This window comes from Pteropus vampyrus, unplaced genomic scaffold (genome assembly GCF_000151845.1).
Source record: "Pteropus vampyrus isolate Shadow unplaced genomic scaffold, Pvam_2.0 Scaffold135, whole genome shotgun sequence".
In the NCBI taxonomy this organism is placed as follows: Eukaryota; Metazoa; Chordata; class Mammalia; order Chiroptera; family Pteropodidae; genus Pteropus; species Pteropus vampyrus.
Window position 1 is genome coordinate 4,022,504 of NW_011888916.1, and position 23,712 is coordinate 4,046,215.

Genomic DNA, 23,712 nt, shown 5'->3' on the forward strand with positions numbered 1-23,712 from the left:
CGACATTTAAAGGTCATTCTAAATTAACCCCTTCATCACCTTATAGGTAAGAAAATTGAGCTCTAAGAAAAATGACTTAATAAGGTTATACAAACAGTACTGGGACCAGGAAGAATTCACTTTCAATCTAATGATTCATTGTCTTCCTTAGTTGATTTGACATTTTCCTTCATATAATCCTCATTTTTTTAAAGAAAAAAAATGATTTAAAAAGAAGAAAGCCTCTTTATCTTTCATAAGTCCAATAACTATTATAAGATTATGGGAAATATAGAAAAAAAGGCTAAGAGAATAAACAATTTTACCTTTCTGCTTCTATCAATGAGAAAATACAACTATTAATACTTAAAGATCTTACTCTTTAAAGATACTACAACATAAGAATTCACAGGAATAATTAGGGAGAGCAACAAAGACCCTTCCTTCTTCAAGGAAATGGAAATAATCAGACACATAACAAAGATGCTACATATCTGAATATGTACCCAATCCTTGAGAGAGATGTCAGATTTAATCCACAAGACAATGTCTTTCAGAATGTCACTTTCTGAAGTTCCCCTTTGAGATTCATTTTTTTGTGGCATTTGTAATAACCAATGGCAGGTATAAATACAATAAATAATCTTTGTGGTATTTATTCACTCGAGAGGTTTTCTACGATAGCAAAACCTTTTCTTGAAATTCATATTTGTTCTTTCCACCAGGTAGTAACTTTTAAATGGAGTTTTTCGTTTGTTTCCATACATACACACAAACAAAAAACAGATCCTAAGTTTCACTGATAATTTTTTTTAAAGCATTATTTAACATTGACCTTCAAAAGCTGATTGTATAAAACAGTATATAACCTACAGCCAGAGGTAACTCAGTGATCGTGTAGTCCAGCATTTTCCCAGCTAGTGTCCATGTGCACCTGAGGATGACATCTGAGAGGGAGTGTGGGAAGTTGAGGAAGACAGAATGCGAGGGGAGAGAGAGCCATAGCAATAAATACTGATACTTGCTCAATTTTGTCTAGGAAATTCCGGGTTACGTAAATAAATATTTAATGAGCACCAACTAGTGCCAGATTCTACTAGATGCTAGAGCAAACCGGGTTTATGCCTGGATTTCTTAGAGCTTCTAACGTGCTAGTGTTTACTATGACCATGATGACCATATGTCCTAGTTTTCCTGGGCCGGCCCCAGTTTACAACTGTTTCAACATTAATAGCACCCTCTTTCACTCATGATAATTCTCTAAGTTGAAAGGAGGGTGAATATAATGCACAGATTTTCCTAAACTTATATGAACAGTGAAATACTTGTATTTACATTTCTACAACCATCTCCTGGAACAGTAGTCCATAAATCACAGTTTGGGAAACTTGATCTACTCCAGTCTCTCTCTTTAATAGCTGATGGAAACTAGGGACCAGAGAATTAAAGAGACTCAGCTAGAAAATGGCAGAGATGGATTCCTGGATCCTATCTCTGATGCATTTTTTGATGTATCACAGATTACTACACTAAAACTCTCAACATGAAGTTAAAAATTCCTATTATTAGGTTGCAAGTATTATAATATTTTTTCCTAATAAAATGTCATCCATATTTACAAGTTAATTTCAATTTAAATGTAGTTCAAATAGATTTTTTCTTTTTAAATTATAGCTGTAGAATTAACCAAAAATGGAGTCAATGAAAAAACATTATCTTGTAGTCAACTCTTCAAGCTTTTAAGCTAAGTTTATTTATTTCCTATCCTCTGCTTTCTCTCTACTGTCTACCCCAGTAAATGTGAGGTAACTGATTTCTTCATATCTTCGAAGTGTCACTGGCCTAACAGGTGTGTGTTTGGTATATGGGAAAGGAGTTAATTTATCAATCAACAGACTTTCCAGTGCCTACTACAAAGAGTTTCACTATATTTTATTCCTCTTTATGGTCCCAAGTGTCCTTTTAAAGTAAGGATACTACTTTCTCAGGCCATTTGTTACCTATGAAAAGTCTGAAAAGGTTAAATTAAAATATAATTTCCCTTATGCTTTTCAAGTCTCTTCACGCTCACTAACAAAGGCTATTTTCTGATTCTGTTTGCACCAAAAGATATGGCTCTAGAAGAAAATCGGGCAGAGAATTCTATCTTTAAAAATAAATTATTCACATTTTTGGGTCATACATGGCCACTGCTATTTCTAGCTGTTATCCATTTTAGTTAACTTAAGTAGTTCTTTTGAGAAGAGGGAGTAAATGATTATATAAATTTTAAAAAGAAAGCTATTTTTTATGCGCTAAGAAACATAAATGGCCTTTACTGAGGAAAAGCAGAAAATACCAGTTAAAACACAGTTTAAAGTCTTGGGATATACATTTCTGTACAGTATATCTTTTTGCTCATCACCAGGAAAAGGGAGTTAGCATTAATTCTTACTCAGACAAGATAACCAGTGAAGTATATGAAAAGAAAATTATAAGGCGACTAAGGCAGAAGAACATTTCTGGAGAGAATCTACTCTCGGATTTGTAGATGGTGAGATGAGATGTATGTGGCAGAATATCCGTCTCACCATCAGACTGGACGCCGTGACGGTGGTGTAGAGCTTTGGAACACAGCTCTCTCTTCTGTGACTAGAAAAAGACCTGTTTACGATAATTTACCATTTGAAGCAATGAGCTTATTCAAGTCTAACTACTGTACTCAATTAGAGCCACCTGTTTTAAAAAAAAGGAATACAGATATTGATTACATCAAATGTTTTCATTGAGAAGTTGACACGAACACTCATACAGTTTATCGTGGATGGTCTCAGAAGCTTTCCTGTGTATGAGAAACAGAATTACAGGCCTTTTTGTACAAGTTCCTGTATATCTTGTCCATGCTGTTCTCAAAGACGGGTCGGTGGGACTTTCCTTTATAAGAGGCTGCCCTGTTGGACCAGTATTCGCCATCATCCAAATGGTGACTTCCACGTGGCCGCTGAAATGAGCTAGAAAAAAGGATATAAAAAAGGCTGAAACAATGGTGGAAGTAGGGGAGAAGTAGTACTATATAAATTGCATATTTACAGAGCACTTCATGGGTATGTGATACTCTGGGTTATTAGAAATAAAAGACAATAAGTCCTGTGCCTTCAAAGGGTGATGCTATTGACATGAAATAATTACAAAACAATAAAATGAAAATCGTGTGTGAGAGATGGAGTTAAAAAGGAATTCAGAGAAGAGAAACAGGTGTGCCATGGTGAAAGCAGAGCCCAGAGGCTGCGGTATGGCCAGTTATGGCAGTGGCTGGCCTCTGAAGTCAGGCAGACCTGGCACTGAATTCTGTTCAGTCCTCTATAAGCTCAGGACCTTGGGCAGTTTATTTAATCATCCAGAGTCTTGGCTTCCTGTACTGTATCTTTGCAGTATTTGCTTTAAAAATCAAAGAAAATATATTTAAAATGCATAGTACAACGCTTATCTTGCACATGGAAGTTATTAAGGATAAGGCACTGAACTACTAGGACTTTCTACATATTTATATAAGTTGATCAACACATCCTACAACCCTCTGAAGTTGGTAAGTGTGGAAACTGAGACTCAGTGAAGTCAAGTGACTGCCTAAGACTGCTCAGAGAGGAAGTGGCAGAACGGAAAGGGGTACCATGTCTCTGGTTTTAAAGCCCTGCCTACCATGGCATGCTGCTATCGTCCTCAAGCTGGAGTAGAAAGTGAGCCTGCATGTGGACCACTTTCGGGAAATGAAAAACAAGGGAGAAGAATCTGGATCTGAAGTGATAAGGATTTACTTTAATTTTGAGAGTTTTGAAGAAAAGTAAAGGACAGATAGGAAGCTATGAAATAGAACAAGACTACTGTTGTAACGAGACTAGAGAAGAAAAGGCAACTCTTTCTGAAAGCTGATAGTATTTTTTTATACATACCAAAGTTATAATTTTACTGTCATAAACATTAAGTTCTGGGCTTATTATATCATTTGTTAGAAACAAAACATTGACTTTCGCAAAGACTAAGTTCATTTTTTTTTAAATCAATAATCGACCTACTTCATTAAATTAAATACTTATTATAGATAAGACTTCTCAGGAATGTTAGAGATTATGAAGTTTGTGCCATAAAAAAACTACATGGCTATTAAATGCTACAAATATTTTCTTCAGATATTTGGAATCTCACTTCACACAAACAAATGATTTCTTCCATGACTTATCAGTCTCATGATGTTAGCTCTATTGTCAATTGTAAAAATAGGAATTCTTGCAGCTATATATCTGTAAAAAGTATTTGCTATTTTGCCTGAAGTCAGTCTTACCACCGAAACACCATAAAAGTGACAACAACAAAAAAGGCATGGAGTGGCTCTGTTATCATTTCTAGAGCTTTACACAGTGTCAGTGATGATGTAAAGTAATGAGAACATTTATCCGCTCACTTTAGAAAACAGTTTGGTGTGACCTAGTAAGGGTGATTATGTAACATCAACCCAGGTAATCCACTTCTAGGGACCCCAGTGAAATTCTCGCACATGTGTACCAGGAGACAGGTACAGACATGTTCATAATAACACTCTTCGTAACAGAGCTAAGAACTAGAAGCAGCCTGAATATGCATCTACCTTAGAACAGATAAATCAAATCAGGGTATATGTATACAATGGTATAATATACAGTGGGAAAATCAATAATCCAAATATAATAATAATCCATTACACAGTCGTAATTAAATTTATATGATGCTTAAAACAAGGAAAATTAAATAATTTTTAAAATAAATATAGATACATATATAACTACTGAAAAAAGGATTAATAGAAAAGTCACACTAGCCGTTACTTCTATGGAAAGAGATGCAATTGCTTAGGGGCATAAGGTGGCTTTATAGGTATTGGTTATATTCTGTTTCTTAAGCTTGATGGTAAATAAGTGGTTTTTTATTATTACTATTACTATTACTATTACTATTATTATTATTATTATTTGGGATGCACAAACCTTAAAATATATTTCTTTGTTAGAGTTTATATATCTTATATTAAGTTTTTAAAAATTCACTTCCATGAACCATGACAATATGTCTTTCTACTTGCTGATGACTTTGCTAAAATGGGATTCTACCTCACACATTCTATCAATATTTACTAGATCCTGTCAAACTTTATTTACACTTGGTATCACCTCTTTCACTCTGGAAAATTTTGAAAATGATATAGTCTTCGGGAAGACAAATGTATTTTTTATGCTTAAAGCAGCTTTATTTGTAATAGTAACAAATTGGAAACAATACAAATGTCCCTCATTTGTGAATGAATAAACAAATTCTAGTAACATCCATAAAATGAAATATTTTCAGCAATAAAAAGGAATCAACTGTTAAAAATAGATACAGGTTCCAAGTTGGATGAACCTTATAGACAAAGGTATTTTGAAACATGATTGTCATTACTTCTATTTTGTCCATTCAGTTTCAGAGAGGTAATTAAAACAATTTCTAATAATGTCAGTATAACCTTTAAAAATTTTCAAAAGGCTTTAGCCAAGTCTCAATGCTACTGTTTTGATATCACATTTCTTTTACTGTCTTTGCTCAAGAAATAGTCTAGCCAACTGAATATAATTTATTTCACACCATTTCTCCCCAAACCTAACTCCTACTGTCACTTAAAACCGGTTTTTGGCAATTTGAGTCAAGTGATAAAGAAATCACATGCACGGATACGTTAACAGAAAAATTTCTGCCTGTTCTATCTCTGCAAACATACCTAGCAGCCTAAGCCCCTGCATATGCCTCTATTCCCTCATACTATTTTAGGAGTCCCACATGTGGTTTGTTTGGTTGTCTTTTGTTTATTTGTTTTGTTTTGCAGCAAGTCATACACTAATTAACAGTTCACAAAACACAGATCTGTTGTCTGCAATCATCAACTTTACTGTACAGTGATGGCCAGATAATAATGTCCTTTTCTGAGCGCTATAGTTTGTTTAGTTGCCAGGCTCATTCTACTACCATGAACCTACTCAACACAAGTTTGGCCAAAATAGACATTCTAATGCTTTTGGATCTTGCAAATTTGGCAGGGAGTTCGTTTATATTTAAAATCGCAAACTTTTTCAATTTAGTAAACAGTATTGTGGCTCTCTGGAGAGAATTCTAGAATTGGTTCAGCCTGGAAGTCTGAATTGCAAAACAGAGATGTGAACACAGAACAGGTTCTAACATGGTTCATGGGTAGACAGGTGCAAACAAAGAATATCAAAATCCTAAAAACAATATTTACTTGTATACAAGGAAGCCTTGGCTAATTAATGCACTGTGAACATATTAAGTTAATTCTGATTTTCCATTACTTGGTTTATTAGTAAGTTCAAAATGTGTAAGTGACACTAAAAAGTCTTATTATAATAACATAGTCCTTTAAAAACTACAGGTCTCTGTTTTGCTATGAGTATCTCCAGCATCCATTCATTCAAAAAATTTAGTAAGTTCCTACTATACTCTACAAAATACTGCATCAGTGCTATATGCCATAAAATGGTTATCTTCAAAGCAGGGATAATATTGTTATTTTATTAAATGCAGTGTTTGTTTTTATCAACTTAATAATCATGCTACTTGAATAGGGAGTATTCTCTTTAATTATGACAATGCTATTAAGAAAAAAAGAAAAAAGAACAGAGACCAGAGACCAGAGACCAGGATAATATCTCAGAACTGGGCAGTTTCAAATCCTAATTGTTAATAAGGTATAAATTATAAATTTATTTTTTAAAGCCTAGTGTATATGCAAAGAAGAGAAATGTCTTAGGCAGCTTATTATGGACCAGGAGACAAAGGACATAACCAGCTTTTTCTTTAGAAAACAATGAACTCTCTTAAACCCTGATGGTGTTTTCTATAATCAGTATCAAATAAAAATCAAGCACATACATAGTGTTCAGATAAAATATCTATAAGGTTGTATACATAGAAAAGAAAGTCAGATGGATATGCTACCCAAAGAATATTAATTCTAAAAAATAATTAGAAGGTCATGAGAATTTAAAAAGTCATCATTTACCATTTGTTGAAGAATCAGAGTTGAAAGTGAATTTAAAAAATGATGATGCATATGCTATACTTTAAACTTGTGACCTAAGAATCAATATAATGAAAAGTATTTTATAATATAAGAGATGAATTCCTTTCTATATTACTCTGTAAAAGCTCCTATCAAGCAAAACTTTGACAAAACATGCAGACGAGCATTGATGATATAATATATGCTGTGTACACACTGAATGGATGAATGGGTGGAAAGTAGAAAGGATTCAAAGTCTTGGAGTTCAGAATAGATGATAGAAGATTATATTATGGTCTAATAAAATCTAAAAGGTACTTTGTACCTTTAAAGATACCATAGATAAATGTCATAAAAGATATCAAAATGTATTGATAAATTATAGCACTATATTGCTCAAATTTTAATATGCATCAGAGTCATCTGGAAGGCTTATTGCAACTTAAATTATTAAGCCTCGGGTCTGAGATGGGATCCACGAATGTGAATTTCTAACAGGTATCAGGGTAATGCTGAATGCTGCTGATCTAAGAACTATGCTTTAGAAAGCATTAAACTAGAGGTTTAGTTTTCTACAGGAAAAGAAAAAAAACTCAGGGAAGAAATTCCATGTTGGCATTTATCTTCTATTAAGTAGAAGAAACCATACAGTGAACATCAAAAGGTATTTATTCAAATAAATTCACTGAAAACTGGTTATTTATGGTTTACTTACAGGTCACTTATTTCCCTTCCCTGAGTAAGAATGTGTAGAAATGAGCCACTAACAACAAATAAGTTCTAACAGCTTCCGTCACTGTTAATTCTAGTATTGATTCCTTATCTAGAGATGTTACTAAATATCACAATCATAAAATGGGTTTATTTAAATAATGCCTTAGAGTTTCAGCAATGTAACTGATCATTATTAATAAAAGACCCAATTTTAATATTTGAACAATATTTTTAAAATTGAGCTCCTAGCACACTTCAGAGACCTTGATGGGCAGAGAGAAACAAAGATAAGTAAAACATTTGTGCCTTCAGAGAGCTTACAGCTAATAGAAGAAAGCGAGAGAGAGACAGAAGGAAATAGTTATAGCAGCTTTATTTGTAATAGTAACAAATTGGAAACAATACAAATGTCCCTCATTTGTGAATGAATAAACAAATTCTAGTAACATCCATAAAATGAAATATTTTCAGCAATAAAAAGGAATCAACTGTTAAAAATAGATACAGGTTCCAAGTTGGATGAACCTTATAGACAAAGGTATTTTGAAACATGATTGTCATTACTTCTATTTTGTCCATTCAGTTTCAGAGAGGTAATTAAAACAATTTCTAATAATGACAGTATAACCTTTAAAAATTTTCAAAAGGCTTTAGCCAAGTCTCAATGCTACTGTTTTGATATCACATTTCTTTTACTGTCTTTGCTCAAGAAATAGTCTAGCCAACTGAATATAATTTATTTCACACCATTTCTCCCCAAACCTAACTCCTACTGTCACTTAAAACCGGTTTTTGGCAATTTGAGTCAAGTGATAAAGAAATCACATGCACGGATACGTTAACAGAAAAATTTCTGCCTGTTCTATCTCTGCAAACATACCTAGCAGCCTAAGCCCCTGCATATGCCTCTATTCCCTCATACTATTTTAGGAGTCCCACATGTGGTTTGTTTGGTTGTCTTTTGTTTATTTGTTTTGTTTTGCAGCAAGTCATACACTAATTAACAGTTCACAAAACACAGATCTGTTGTCTGCAATCATCAACTTTACTGTACAGTGATGGCCAGATAATAATGTCCTTTTCTGAGCGCTATAGTTTGTTTAGTTGCCAGGCTCATTCTACTACCATGAACCTACTCAACACAAGTTTGGCCAAAATAGACATTCTAATGCTTTTGGATCTTGCAAATTTGGCAGGGAGTTCGTTTATATTTAAAATCGCAAACTTTTTCAATTTAGTAAACAGTATTGTGGCTCTCTGGAGAGAATTCTAGAATTGGTTCAGCCTGGAAGTCTGAATTGCAAAACAGAGATGTGAACACAGAACAGGTTCTAACATGGTTCATGGGTAGACAGGTGCAAACAAAGAATATCAAAATCCTAAAAACAATATTTACTTGTATACAAGGAAGCCTTGGCTAATTAATGCACTGTGAACATATTAAGTTAATTCTGATTTTCCATTACTTGGTTTATTAGTAAGTTCAAAATGTGTAAGTGACACTAAAAAGTCTTATTATAATAACATAGTCCTTTAAAAACTACAGGTCTCTGTTTTGCTATGAGTATCTCCAGCATCCATTCATTCAAAAAATTTAGTAAGTTCCTACTATACTCTACAAAATACTGCATCAGTGCTATATGCCATAAAATGGTTATCTTCAAAGCAGGGATAATATTGTTATTTTATTAAATGCAGTGTTTGTTTTTATCAACTTAATAATCATGCTACTTGAATAGGGAGTATTCTCTTTAATTATGACAATGCTATTAAGAAAAAAAGAAAAAAGAACAGAGACCAGAGACCAGAGACCAGGATAATATCTCAGAACTGGGCAGTTTCAAATCCTAATTGTTAATAAGGTATAAATTATAAATTTATTTTTTAAAGCCTAGTGTATATGCAAAGAAGAGAAATGTCTTAGGCAGCTTATTATGGACCAGGAGACAAAGGACATAACCAGCTTTTTCTTTAGAAAACAATGAACTCTCTTAAACCCTGATGGTGTTTTCTATAATCAGTATCAAATAAAAATCAAGCACATACATAGTGTTCAGATAAAATATCTATAAGGTTGTATACATAGAAAAGAAAGTCAGATGGATATGCTACCCAAAGAATATTAATTCTAAAAAATAATTAGAAGGTCATGAGAATTTAAAAAGTCATCATTTACCATTTGTTGAAGAATCAGAGTTGAAAGTGAATTTAAAAAATGATGATGCATATGCTATACTTTAAACTTGTGACCTAAGAATCAATATAATGAAAAGTATTTTATAATATAAGAGATGAATTCCTTTCTATATTACTCTGTAAAAGCTCCTATCAAGCAAAACTTTGACAAAACATGCAGACGAGCATTGATGATATAATATATGCTGTGTACACACTGAATGGATGAATGGGTGGAAAGTAGAAAGGATTCAAAGTCTTGGAGTTCAGAATAGATGATAGAAGATTATATTATGGTCTAATAAAATCTAAAAGGTACTTTGTACCTTTAAAGATACCATAGATAAATGTCATAAAAGATATCAAAATGTATTGATAAATTATAGCACTATATTGCTCAAATTTTAATATGCATCAGAGTCATCTGGAAGGCTTATTGCAACTTAAATTATTAAGCCTCGGGTCTGAGATGGGATCCACGAATGTGAATTTCTAACAGGTATCAGGGTAATGCTGAATGCTGCTGATCTAAGAACTATGCTTTAGAAAGCATTAAACTAGAGGTTTAGTTTTCTACAGGAAAAGAAAAAAAACTCAGGGAAGAAATTCCATGTTGGCATTTATCTTCTATTAAGTAGAAGAAACTATACAGTGAACATCAAAAGGTATTTATTCAAATAAATTCACTGAAAACTGGTTATTTATGGTTTACTTACAGGTCACTTATTTCCCTTCCCTGAATAAGAATGTGTAGAAATGAGCCACTAACAACAAATAAGTTCTAACAGCTTCCGTCACTGTTAATTCTAGTATTGATTCCTTATCTAGAGATGTTACTAAATATCACAATCATAAAATGGGTTTATTTAAATAATGCCTTAGAGTTTCAGCAATGTAACTGATCATTATTAATAAAAGACCCAATTTTAATATTTGAACAATATTTTTAAAATTGAGCTCCTAGCACACTTCAGAGACCTTGATGGGCAGAGAGAAACAAAGATAAGTAAAACATTTGTGCCTTCAGAGAGCTTACAGCTAATAGAAGAAAGCGAGAGAGAGACAGAAGGAAATAGTTATCATTGCTAATTGAAATTATATATATGAGAGGAAGTGGAAGGATAATAGAGAAAATAACTACATCTTAATCCTAAAGAATGAGTAGGCATTCGCTAAATAAACAAGAAGAAATGGGTTATTCCAGGCATCATATTGTGACAGAACCAAGCATGAAACAGTCCAGAATGTCATGAAAAACCAGGTATATCTGCAGAGGTAAGAATAAAGTAAGAGTTAAACAGAGAATTTTATCCTGGGAGTAATAAGAAACTTACAATGGGAGAACAAAAAGGGATTTCTATTATGATGGGATATTAAATTAAAATTACAATAAAGTCTCCTTAATCTCAAATACTATTTTCAGTGTATATCCAGGTAAAAATGACAAACTGTCTTTATTTAAACACACAAGAATAGTATTTTAAGCTGATATTTTAAATCATCTCTCTGGTTTCACTAATGTAGGTTAAACTCAATATCATTACCATGTCCACAGAGAGCAACCAGTTTATTTTCATTATTCTTTGATGAATGTCATACCATCCTTCCAGTAAAAACAAACAAACAAACAAAAAAAGCAAAACAAAAAAGCTAGTCATAAAACTGACCTAATATGGAGTATAGACAGATTACTTCAGAGAAGATCCATAAATAAATAAAAGAATGAACATATTTATTCCTAAAGGCAGTTATCACTAAAGCTTAAATGACTATAGTTTGAGCGTAATATCAGTAATACTACTTATTATGGTTCCCCCAAAGCTAACTTGGGATTGCTGCTAATAATCTTTTCCATGTCATCATCTAGTCAGTAGTCCACCTACCTAATAATATTTAGTGAGGACCATAACTGCCTACTCATTTATGAGAATGTTAGAAAATCATAATCCTTACTAAAAGTTACATTTAATGTATTACTTTCTCATAATCTATTTAAAAAATAAGTTAGTCTGGCAAGAATTGCTAGTCATAAAACCATTCTAGTTGTCTACTAGTGTTCTTTAAGGAGGCTACAAGTTAAATGCTAGACATGTACTGATATTTTCCAGATACCAGGCATTAATATTAAGTAGGCTAGTCTAATTAATAAGATTATACTTTTGTTTTTAAAGATGAATATACTTCCCTTTTCTAATAATGAGAAACTTCTCTAGACCCCTAAGCTATAATTTTTACATTTTGAAAAATCATGTAAATATGCAGCAACCCAAATTTTCTGAATATCAAGATGCCTTTTTGACAAAAACTTTTAAAAAATAAAAACTAAATCTTAAATATTTAACGAAAAAGTTCTTTATGATACTTGAGTTAATAACACAAGATCCAATGAATTCAAATTAGAATTAAGCAACATTTTTCTCACTTAAAAATGAAAGCTTATTTTTAGTTATTCAAGAGATTTTAAGTATACAAATATATAAAAATATATATACATATATATATTTAGACTTTTTTCCTTCTATTTGTTAATACTAAAGATAGATTTTGGCTATTTATTACATCTTAGTAGATTTGTCAAATTAATCAGATAATGACCAATGGGAAAGAGAACTAAAGTCAATCCTGTGTTATTTAAAAATATATAGGCAAAATTTAAACTACTCAGTTTGAAATTCTGTTATAAATAATTTCATAATTAAAGCATTTATATTGAGCATATTCCTACTGTTAGTAACCTGAAAAAATATGCATAAGAAAATAGAAAACAGTTTTTATCAGTAGCCAATTCCATAAAAGAACAACATGGCTAAAAGTTTTGGGCAATAGACATAAAAGGTCAAGTCATATTCTAAATGTGAACTTCAAATTATTTTCATACCATTTCTTTTTGTGGCTAACTCACATCTATATGAAGCATCACCTCATGCCTTGTCTTTAATTAGGACTAATGCTCAAATAGGATAGTGATGCCAGAAGTACTGAAGAAATTTGAGATATACATAGAAGATACTAAAAGGAGGGAAGAGCATCCTAGGGCCCTGGGAAGTAGCAAGGCTACCATAGCAAATGTCTAAAGTTTTATAAAAGGTGGGCAATATGAAAGTAAGAAGGAAGTCTGTAGGGGTAGTAGATTCTTTCCCCAATCCAGCTCTCAAATCCCAAAGTATTGGAAATAAAGGTCATTTAATAAGTCCTTGAAAAGAGATTTCTTCCAAATCAATTTCAGATTCAAAGGTGGTGGAAAACATAGGACAGCTAGCATGGACATACAAATACATCCTGAAATAAGCCCTTGATATGTGGATTTGCAGGGAAGCCATATATACTAAATATCTTAAGTAGGATGAAAGCATCACCATTAATTGACTATATTTGTTTTCACTGAAAAGTTTCAGTAATACAAACATTAAAATATCTTAATAGGATTTTACATAATTAAACTTTTAAATTTTTTAAAGAAATAATTAATAATTGCTCATTTGAATCTGAATTTCCCACAAATCCAGCAGATTAGGAAGAACGTTGTTTTTATATCGACCGTGAGAAAGATCTCTATACACAGAATTAACCAAACTCATACCTATACTCGGGGTCACTGTCATAGGCAGAGTCTCTGTATAAAAGACCTCTTTTTAGTTCCAGTTCATCTTCTTTCTCTAGGTCTCTCTCATCCTGAAAAACATAAAGATTTTCATGAATTCATTTTATAGTTAAAATGATGCTATGTCTCTCTGGGAAATGTTCTCCTCCTCCCCATGATAAGAAACTGAATTAAATGTTTGGATATGTTAGGAAAGAAACAAAAGGGTAAGTGAGACTTTATTATTCTGTTCAATAAAACTAATATGGCTTTATTATATTTTTGCTAATACTGTTTATCAAAGATTGGGCACCCGGTAGATGCTTATTGAATCAATGAATGAATGGGAATGAATACTGTATGTTAAGATATGTAATAAGATGTGTAGTAATATCTTGCACATTGCTATGTGACCTCTCAAAAGATTGTACCTGCATTCTGAAGGATAAGTATTTGGGAGAACTATGTAGAAATAAGCATTCTAACATGTACCTATGACTGACAAAGTAGACGACTTAGTAATTACTCATAAGCCAAAATGCAATAACAAGCTACAAGAAGCAAAAATGAAAAGCAAGCTAGTCGAAATCAAAATACATGGCTACTCATTCTTCTATGGGAGACCTGTTCTTTTAATAGACACATTCAAGGGCTGGAGAAATAAGATTCTAAAGAGAGAGCTTTGTGAGCTATATCATTCATAGTAATTATGTTCTTAATGGTATTTTATATAGTTTAATATCAAACATCTTTTTCATCTACTGGCCAATGCCCTTATTACTCAGTCAAACTGGAACAGAAATAAAGAGAATTGATAACAAAAGGAACTAGGAAACACAAATAGATTGCTATTAGGTTTAGTGTTAATAAGGGATTCATTCACTTTATGTAAGAAATCAGCTGAACACAGATTATGAAGAAAAATAATTTTAAAAATTTGAAGACAGCATAAAATTGGAAAGAGAGCATTCAGTTAAAAATGTAAGCAATAAATAATAGAGCCATTTGTGACAACATGGATGGACCTCAAGATAAACATGCTAAGCGAAATAAGCCAGACAGAAAAAGTTGAAAATCACATGATATCACTTATATGTGGGATATAAACCTAAAAGCAACAAGAGAATAGGACAAGCAGAGATTCATGGACATGGACGATAGACTAGTGGTTACCAGAGGATAGGGGCGAGGGGAGAGAGAGGAGGTAGATGGGATAAAAGGGGTCAAATATTTGGCAACAGAAAGAAATCTAACTATGGGAGGTGAACATGCAATGTAAATATATATATGCCTCACTGTTAAATGTACAGCTGAAACTTACTGGATTTTATTAACCAATATCACTATAAAAAATATTAAATTTTAAAATAAGCAAGTTTAAAAATCACAGAATATGTGAATATATATTTGGAATTATTATAGCTTCTAGGTGAATTGAACATGTCTATCATGAAGTAACTTCGTTTATTTCTATTAATGCTTTTTTTCCCTTAACATTTTTGGGGGACTATTAATGTAGCACAATAGCTTTCTTTTAGTACTTGGATGGTATATATCTGTCCTTTTATTTTCAACCTTTCTTTATTATTAGGTTTAAATTTTTTCCTTAAATAGCATATAGTTAGATGTTGCTTATTTTGGTCTAGTCTTATAAGTCAATAAAGTGGAGTATTTATTATTAACAAATCTCTCTTATAAGTCAATAAAGTGGAGTATTTATTATTAATAAATCTCTATTAATATCACAGCAAATACAATTGCCTGTAATGAATGCAAAAGACACTACGAAAGTTTAAGAAATTAAAAAATGTAATGTTTTCAATCTCAAGAAATAGATTATGTTGCAACTAATTGAGAGATGTAAATAATATTAAATTAAAAATTCTATACATGGCAAAAGTTATTAAGTTCTAGATTATATTTCAAATTCTATACATGGCAAAAGTTATTAAGTTCTACATTATATTTCTAGATTATATAAGTGATATCAGACATAACCATAAATCAATATTCTTTGTTTAAATTTGTCAATACAATTGAAAAAAAATTAATTTTTGACCAGTAGCAATAAAAATATTGACTACATTTTAAAAGTTTATATATAAAAAAATATATAAAAATACCTTTAAAAAATCTTAGCCTCAATTATTCATTAAACAAAAGCCATATTTTGAGCTGAGTAGCTGCTATTCTAGACTCTGAAGATAGAAAGATGACCATGACATGGTTCCTGCACACTTGCGGAATAAGATTTGTTTATTCTATGAAGTTCTGTGGTAAAATGGACTAAAGGATAGATTTATCAGGAGACATAGTAAAGAACAAAGTAAGAACACTACAATTAATTAAGCATTGGGAAAAGAGAATGGTTGTCTTAAGAGGGAGTAAGATTGCAATCACTACAAACTATTCATGCAAAGCACTGATCCCCATCTAGACTGAGGATTTCATGGAGGGCAATTCTGCCCTGAGAAACAAAAAGGACTAGATGGCCTTCGTGGTTATTCCCTGCAAATTTTAAGACTCTATTTTGTGACATTTTATATATACTTGATACACATACATATCTCTCATAAGAGTCCTTTTATATAGTCTTTTTTTTAAAGGTCAGGTTACATAAAAGCCAAGAGGCAACAAACATCACATTTTATTATAAGCTATTAACTATGGATCAAGCAAACATTTGAAAAGATGTATCATTCTTGTCAGTGCCAGCAAATACATTCCTGGGGCAAGGAGAGGTGATTCCCCCTTATTCCTCACCAACATTCCCATTTTCCCACATACAAGTGCAGAAAAAGATAGATGACACCAATATTTCTCAAATACCTTCAAAGTATCTAGGACTCAGGTACTTCTCATATGGATATCATTTAAGCCTTCAATGAACCTTATCAAAAAAGTAGTGAAACTCAGAAAAATTATATAACTTGCCCAAAGATACAAGTTATTTAGTGATAGAACTGGACTTTAAATCCAGATGTAATTTGACTTACATTATACTGCCTCCCAGAATGCAAGTAAACTGGACTATGAAATCAAAACCTCCATCCCAAGCCATTAGATTATCCTTCTAGGTGAAAATTAGGCTCAGATTCCTTCAGCTAATATCTACTTGGTTTTTTAGGAGACTATTCTAAAATAATATAGCCCAGAAGAAACTTTTTCAGAATTTCCATGAATACTTTTTTTTTCCAGCAAAAGTCATCAATAAAATGAAACATTATTAAAAGAAGCTAGGGCTCTCCTCTGAATTGGCAGTAAATTAAATGTTCTCTTAATATTCCTTTCACCAATGATCACTATCTTACACATGTAAATGACATCATACCTAGAATATCCCTGGAACAAAAAAATAAAAGCTATCCACTCATGCTTGCGAATTTAAAAATTTAGGACAAAAGAAAAAATAAAATAAAAAACAAATCTGGGTGAATTCGTCTGAGGTAAGAGCCGCACTAAAGAAAATTCTAGAGTATTATAATCACAGAAGTAAATAATCATAGAAGAAGCTTGGAGATGCAATGTGGAATAAAGAGCCACAAAATGGAAATATATGATAACATCTAAGTAAGTATCACCTACATAAAGTGCGATGATGTAATATGATGCTTAAAATACACAAAAAAACCCCCACGCAGGATAACAATAGTATGTTAAGTCAGAAGGTGAATAACAAAGTTAATATGTTCATTTATATTAAACTTTAAGAATACCTGTTTTAATCTTTAATGTAACCATCAAAAGAATAGAAAAAGCATCACAACTTAATGTTTGAAATATTAACATATAATCAATCCCAAAGAAGACAAAAAAGAAGGAAATATAGAATGTTAAAAAGGCAGGATACATACAAATAGTAGATTTATAACCAAATATATCAGTAGGTATATTAAATATGAACAGAGTAAATACTATAATTAAAACACAATGATTACCACATTGCATAAAAAGTCAACATATACTATTAAAAATTCCCCTTATGTAAACAGAAAGGTTGAAAGAGTAAAGATGAAGGAAGATGAAACACATTAACAAACACACCACTTAACAACAGACATCACATTTTGTTTGCCAGTACACTTGGACCAAAAATGACCACAAACTAGGTATAAATGAAGTTTCAACAAATTGCTCTCTGGTGATTGCCAGAGGGGATGGGGGTTGGAGGGTTGGGTGAAAAAGGTGAAGAGATGAAGAAGTACAAATCAGCAGTTACAAAACAGTTACAAAACAGGAATTTAGAGTATAGCACAGGATATATATAGTCAATATTATTGTAATGGTTGTGTATAGTGCCAAGTGGGTGCTAGAGTAACCAGGGGGATCATGTCATAAATTATATAAATGTCTAACCATTGTACTGTATATCTGAAACTAATATAAAATGACAAATAAATTCGTTTACCATAAATAAAAATAGAAAATAAATTTTCACCAATTATGGGTTATGACATGAATGATATTAAAGTGAATGGAAAATTAGGTTAAAAAATGAGGGCATCCTATCATTTGTGACAATATAAATGAACCTTGAAGGCATTATCCTAAGTCAAATAAGTCAGACAGAGAACGACAAATACTGTATGATCTCACCTATATGTAGAATCTAAAACAAAAACAAAAAAACACCAACATCATAGAAAAAGAGATTAGATTTGTGGTTACCAGAGGTGGGGATTTTGGGAAAGAAGGAATTGAAGGAAGGTAGTCAATAGGTACAAACTAAAAACAAAAAACAAAAACAAACAAAAACTTCAGAAGACTGAAAAATTAAATAGTCACAAACCACAGAATAAAGCAAAAAATAAAAAAGTAGAATAACCCCACACAAAGAATGTTTGGAAATCTAGCAATATACTTTTAAATAACCCAAGGTAAAAAAGAAATTACAATGGAAATTAGAAAATATTTTGAACCAAAATATGTAAAAATGTGGCATTAAAACTTATGAGATCCAGCTAATATATTGCTTAAAAGGAAATCTATAGCTTTAAATACATGTATATATTAGGTGAAAGACTAAATATTAATGATGTGAATAGTCACCAAAAGTTTGTAAGAGAAAGAACGGCAAGTTAATTCCAAAGAGGAGAAAGAAATGGTATATGGCAAAAGTCAATAATGGAGGAAAAACATACAACAGAGCCAATAAAACAAAATTTTTCAGGAGGAAAAAAGTAATAAATCTCACAAACCTCTGGTGAGACTGACTTTTCAGTTTTTATAATTATCTGTTTTATTACCATCACAAATAGCAAACATTTATTAAACACTTTCTATATGCCAGTGTCATTCTAAACATGTTACATATACTGCTTCTATTATTAATACAAGAAATCTTTGAGGAAACTGTAGCATAGAGAAGTAAATTGCCCAACAGACTGGTTCCAGACAGAACCTTCATAAAATGGCACATTCTGAGCAGCATGATGAAATCTCCTGCCATCCCACTGAGAACGTGAATCATTTCTTTGTCCAGAGTGTCTAAGCTATATCTGCTACCCATCCCGCTGGTCACTCATTGGTCATCTCGGTTATCAGATTTACTACTGCAGGATTGCAGTGCTTGTATTCCAGTGATTCTTATTTTACTTAATAATGTCCTCACAGCACAATAGTGATGCTGGCAATTTGAATAGGCCTAAGAGAAGCTGTAAAGTGCTTCCTTTAAGTGAAAAGGTGAAAGTTATCCACTTAATAAGAAAATAATCGTGTGCAGAGGTTACAAATCTCTACAGTAAGAATGAATCTTCTATTCGTAAAATTGTGCGGAAGAAATTTGTGCTAGTTTTTCTGTCACACTTCAAACTATAAAAGTTATGGCCACAGTGTACATGGTTAAGTGCTTAGTTAAGAAAGAAAATGCATTAAAATTGTGGGTGGAAGATATGAACAGGAAACATGTCTTATAGGCAGCAAGCAACATGTTATGCAGGAAAGCACTGAGCCTATGTGAAGACTTTAGCCAGGGGCCCCCTGAAATAAGTGACCATGTTCACATAACTTTTATTACAGTATATTATTATAATAGTTTTAATTTTATTATTATTAGTTGTTAATCTTACTGTGCCTAATTTATAAATTGTATCATCGATATGTATGTATGTAAAGGAAAAAATGTACTATGTATAGGGGTTTGGTACTACCTGCAGTTCAGGGGGTCTTGGAACATAACCCTTAAGATAAGGGCAGGGGGACTGCTGTGCCTACTCTAACCCTCAAATGCATTTGACTTCATGACTCCTGTATTCCAGGATGAAATCTAAATTTCTTATCCTGGTTTTTCATTATCTGGCCCAACATGAACCTTCTGCTTTAACTGGATTATTCCTCACAATTTCCAGAATGAGTTTTATCTAAAAACATTAATTTCCAGACAAGAGAGGTGGACAAGATTAAGCCATACTCTCTCTGACTTCTACCAAAAGGCAACAGAGCTTGGGCCTTAGATGTAATAGCGAAAGGACTGGGATTTTTGTTAAAATGATCTCGCATTTTTCTTGAATACATGTGTATGTCAAAATGTTGGGTATTTGCTTTTTTCCACTGGATTTTATTTTCAACAGAATCTTTTTCCTGATCACTGACTTCCATCAGTTCGTTTGAGATGGACTCTCTTCATTTTTTAATGATTGTCTAACTTCTGATATAGTATGTTTTATGCTCTTTACTAGTCAAATATTTAATAATTCACAAAGGACTTTTTCACTGTTCCAGAAGAGGTTGCTATTTAATTTGTAAAATAAAAATCTGTTTTCTCTTTAAAAATTCTCTGGGAAGCTAAAACACTCCCGATGTTTATGTTTAAGACTGTATATCTTTGTCTCTGAGTATCCTTCACACAGGACCAGAATGGACCTGTGTCCAGGGAGCATGTTTCAGTGTACAGCTCACAATGTCTCTCTCTGGTATGTTACTGTTTATGTTTCTGAACATGTATTGTCACCAAGGGTCTTATGTTTGCATGTTTTTACATGTTTTTATTTGAGCATATTATTGGGCTTATGTGCAGATTGACTTTGTGTTTATATTTGTAGAGTTTAGTAGTTATGATCAAAGAGTATTAATCTAGATTCAGATCTTGGCTCTGATCATCTTAAAGAACTATGTGACCTTACATAAGTCGCTTACCTTTTCTGAGTCTCAGTTCCTCATCTTTAAAATGGTACTTAATACTTTGTAAGATTTTTGTGAGGATAAAATGGAATGGTACATGCATAATGCCTAGCCTGTAATTAACACTTAATAAACAGTTATTATTTCTATGTAATCAGTCTGGTTTTCTTTGGAACAAAGATGGCATTTCCTACTTATGCTTTTTATTCTTATACGTAATCATATACTATGCCACATTTTTTTTCTTTTATATCCACTTATTGGTTTATTAAATAATCATTGGATTATATAAATTCTTTATGGGCAGGAAATTTGATTTCATAAGAATATCTCCAGTGCTTTGCATGGTACCAGGTACTGAATAGGCAGATATTTGGTGAAAAATGCTCAATATATACCAAATAAATAAACAGAGAGCAGAAAAACATGACTCACTTTAAGCCCTTGTTTTCAGGTTGCTCTTAATGTAAAATGATTTAAGACATTGAAATTAGTGTCCAGTGTAAGCCACATGAGCAACATTACTGCCTTCCATTCAAGAAAGTCAGGTGGTGGGGGGTCTTTTACTCCTGAGTAAGGAGTAGTTTGTATATGTATAAGCACACACATATATGTTTTGTTTACTTGTTTTTGTTTAAAGGCATTAGAAAGCTGCTTAAATGGTACTAGTGGTGCCAAGATTACTGAGAGGAGAAATGAGCTAATGGTCTGCAGCTGGATTTTTTTCCTGGGGGTATATGTGTTTTCTGATCACTGAACAAAATGTCAAGAATCTATGCTTTGTTCAACCACAAGTCCACTGCTGCAGGACAAAGACACCAGCCAGGTTTTTGCAATCTTACTGTGCTAGATGAACAAAATTTAAAATCCAAGAGGCCCAAATCCAATGAGACACAATGGGTGCAAAACTCAGCTGATGGTTCCTTCCAGACAGTTGCAGAATGTCTGAAACTGCGCAAGGTGAAGAGACAAAAAGCTAGGCAAAAAGCCTCTGAAAAGCTGAAGGCAGTTTCTCTGTCTTGCATAAGATAAGAATTCTACATAGTGCCTCCAAGAGAAAAGGGGGCTATAATCACACCAACTCTCAGTTAAAAACACAATGTGCTGAAATTAAGAACTCAATAGTTAAAATTTTTCAGTTTTGAATGTGTAGATTTACAAAAAACCTGAGTTAAAGTGTTCCTGCACACAGGAACTTCATCCTTCATCTAGATTTTTAAAATTTTTTAAATTTTATTTTATTATTAGTTTCAAGTATACAGTACATTGGTTAGTCATTTACATAGTTTATGAAATGATCCCTGATTGCTCGTTTCTCTCCTCTGGCTCTCCACCTAGATGGATTCTCTTAAATTTAACATCTTATGTAAGCTATGTGACCACGATACATTTTGCAAAACTTAGAAATTAACACTGGCACAATACTATTATCTAAATTGCAGACTGTATTTTGATTTCACCAGTTTTTCCAAAAATGTACTTTTCTGTTCCAGGATCCAGTATAGGATACCTTATTGCAATTAGTGATCATTTCCCCTTAGTCTCTTCTGATTTGTGACAAGTTTCTGGCCTTCCTGTTATTCATGACCTTGACAGTTTGGAAGAGTTCTGGTCAGGTATTTTATAGAAAGTTTCTCAATTTGGTTTCGTCTGATGTTTCCTCTTGTTTAGACAAAGGTTATGAGTTTGGGGGAACAATATCACAGAGAAGCATCATGCTCATTACCCGATATCAAGGGATACATATCAACATGAGTTCTCACTAGTGATGTTAATATTGATCACATTGTTAAAGTGTTAAAGTGCCAGATTTTTCCATCTAAGTTACTATTTTTTCTTTTCCATGCTTTATTCATTAGAAGTAAATAAGTAAGTCCAGTCCATACTCAAGGGAGGAGGAATTAAGTCTCATTTCGTGGAGGTGGCAATATCCACAATTATTATTTAGAATTCTTCTATAAGGAAGATGTGTCCATTCTCACCTTTAGACATTAATTGTTTTGCTTAGATCAGAATGGATTCATGAATATTTATCTTATTCTTTGGGTTATAATCCTTTTACTATTGCACCCACCTGGCACTACATAATTACAATATTATTTATTTTTCCTATGCTGAACTTCACATTCCCTTGACTATTTGGTAATTCCCAAATTGTACTACTTCATCTATTCACCTTTTTCACCCAGTCTATTGCTGTTTATTTTGTTGCACAAATTGTTGCGGCAATATCCACTGGGAGTTCATTTAGGTTGGCTCCTGTGTCCTTATGACAGGCACCTATTTCCCTCACTGCCGCTTTTTTGAGCAATTCCTCACCTTCTACACTACAAGATGTTCCATGCTAATCTTGTGTTTTCCTTGCTCCAGCCCCAGAATTAACCATCGCTCCAAGAGAACTGGTAACTTTTCTTAAAAATAGACATATAGAAACCAAGATCTGGGAGCTGGGTGTGCTCGTTGCTATTGGGCTATCACTCCTTCTTAGCCCTTTTGGAGGAAAAACCTAGAACTATGTGTGTATATTAACCTGTGTATACACTCATATCTGTATTTCTAAATCAATCTATCTGTATACATTAAAATAAACACGAATTAAAAACTGTTATCTTAGACTCTAATCCAACATCACAGGGTTCATTATAGCCTTTGCCCACCTTGTTTCTTTAAAACTTCTTTTTCTGACAATGAGAAACCAGTTGTCTTTATCTGCAATTTATTTAGTTATTTGTCCAATTTTCATGCACATGCATTTTTAGAGATGCTAATCCATACAGTTATATGAGACACATGTATCTACTAGAGCAGCTTTTGGCAAACTACAGCTCCCTGGGAAATTCTGGCCCTTTGCCTGTTTTGGTATGGTCTGATAGCTAACAGTAATTTCTACAGTTTTAAATGACTGAGGGAAAAAAAGATTTCATGAAAATTTACATGGAAAGTACATGAAATTGACATTTTAGCGTATTTGGATAAAGTTTTATTGGAACACAGACATGTTCACTTGATTATGTATTGTCTGTGACTGCTTTAGTGCTAAATAGCAGAGCTGAGTAGTTGTGACAGGGACCTTATGGCACATAAA

General features: G+C 32.7%; 1 protein-coding gene across 1 annotated transcript in view; it reads right to left on the minus strand.

Moving 5' to 3' along the window:
* Positions 1-610: 610 nt before the first annotated feature.
* The window catches only part of SPATA6 (spermatogenesis associated 6), a 98,517-nt gene continuing 75,415 nt past the window's right edge, over positions 611-23,712 (minus strand). The window contains exons 12-13 of the mRNA XM_023535002.1: positions 13,509-13,600; positions 611-2,969 (exon numbers count right to left, since the gene is read on the minus strand). Of these exons, the coding sequence (XP_023390770.1) occupies positions 2,789-2,969; positions 13,509-13,600 (273 nt within the window). The 3' untranslated portion in view covers positions 611-2,788. The remainder of the gene's footprint in view (positions 2,970-13,508; positions 13,601-23,712) is intronic.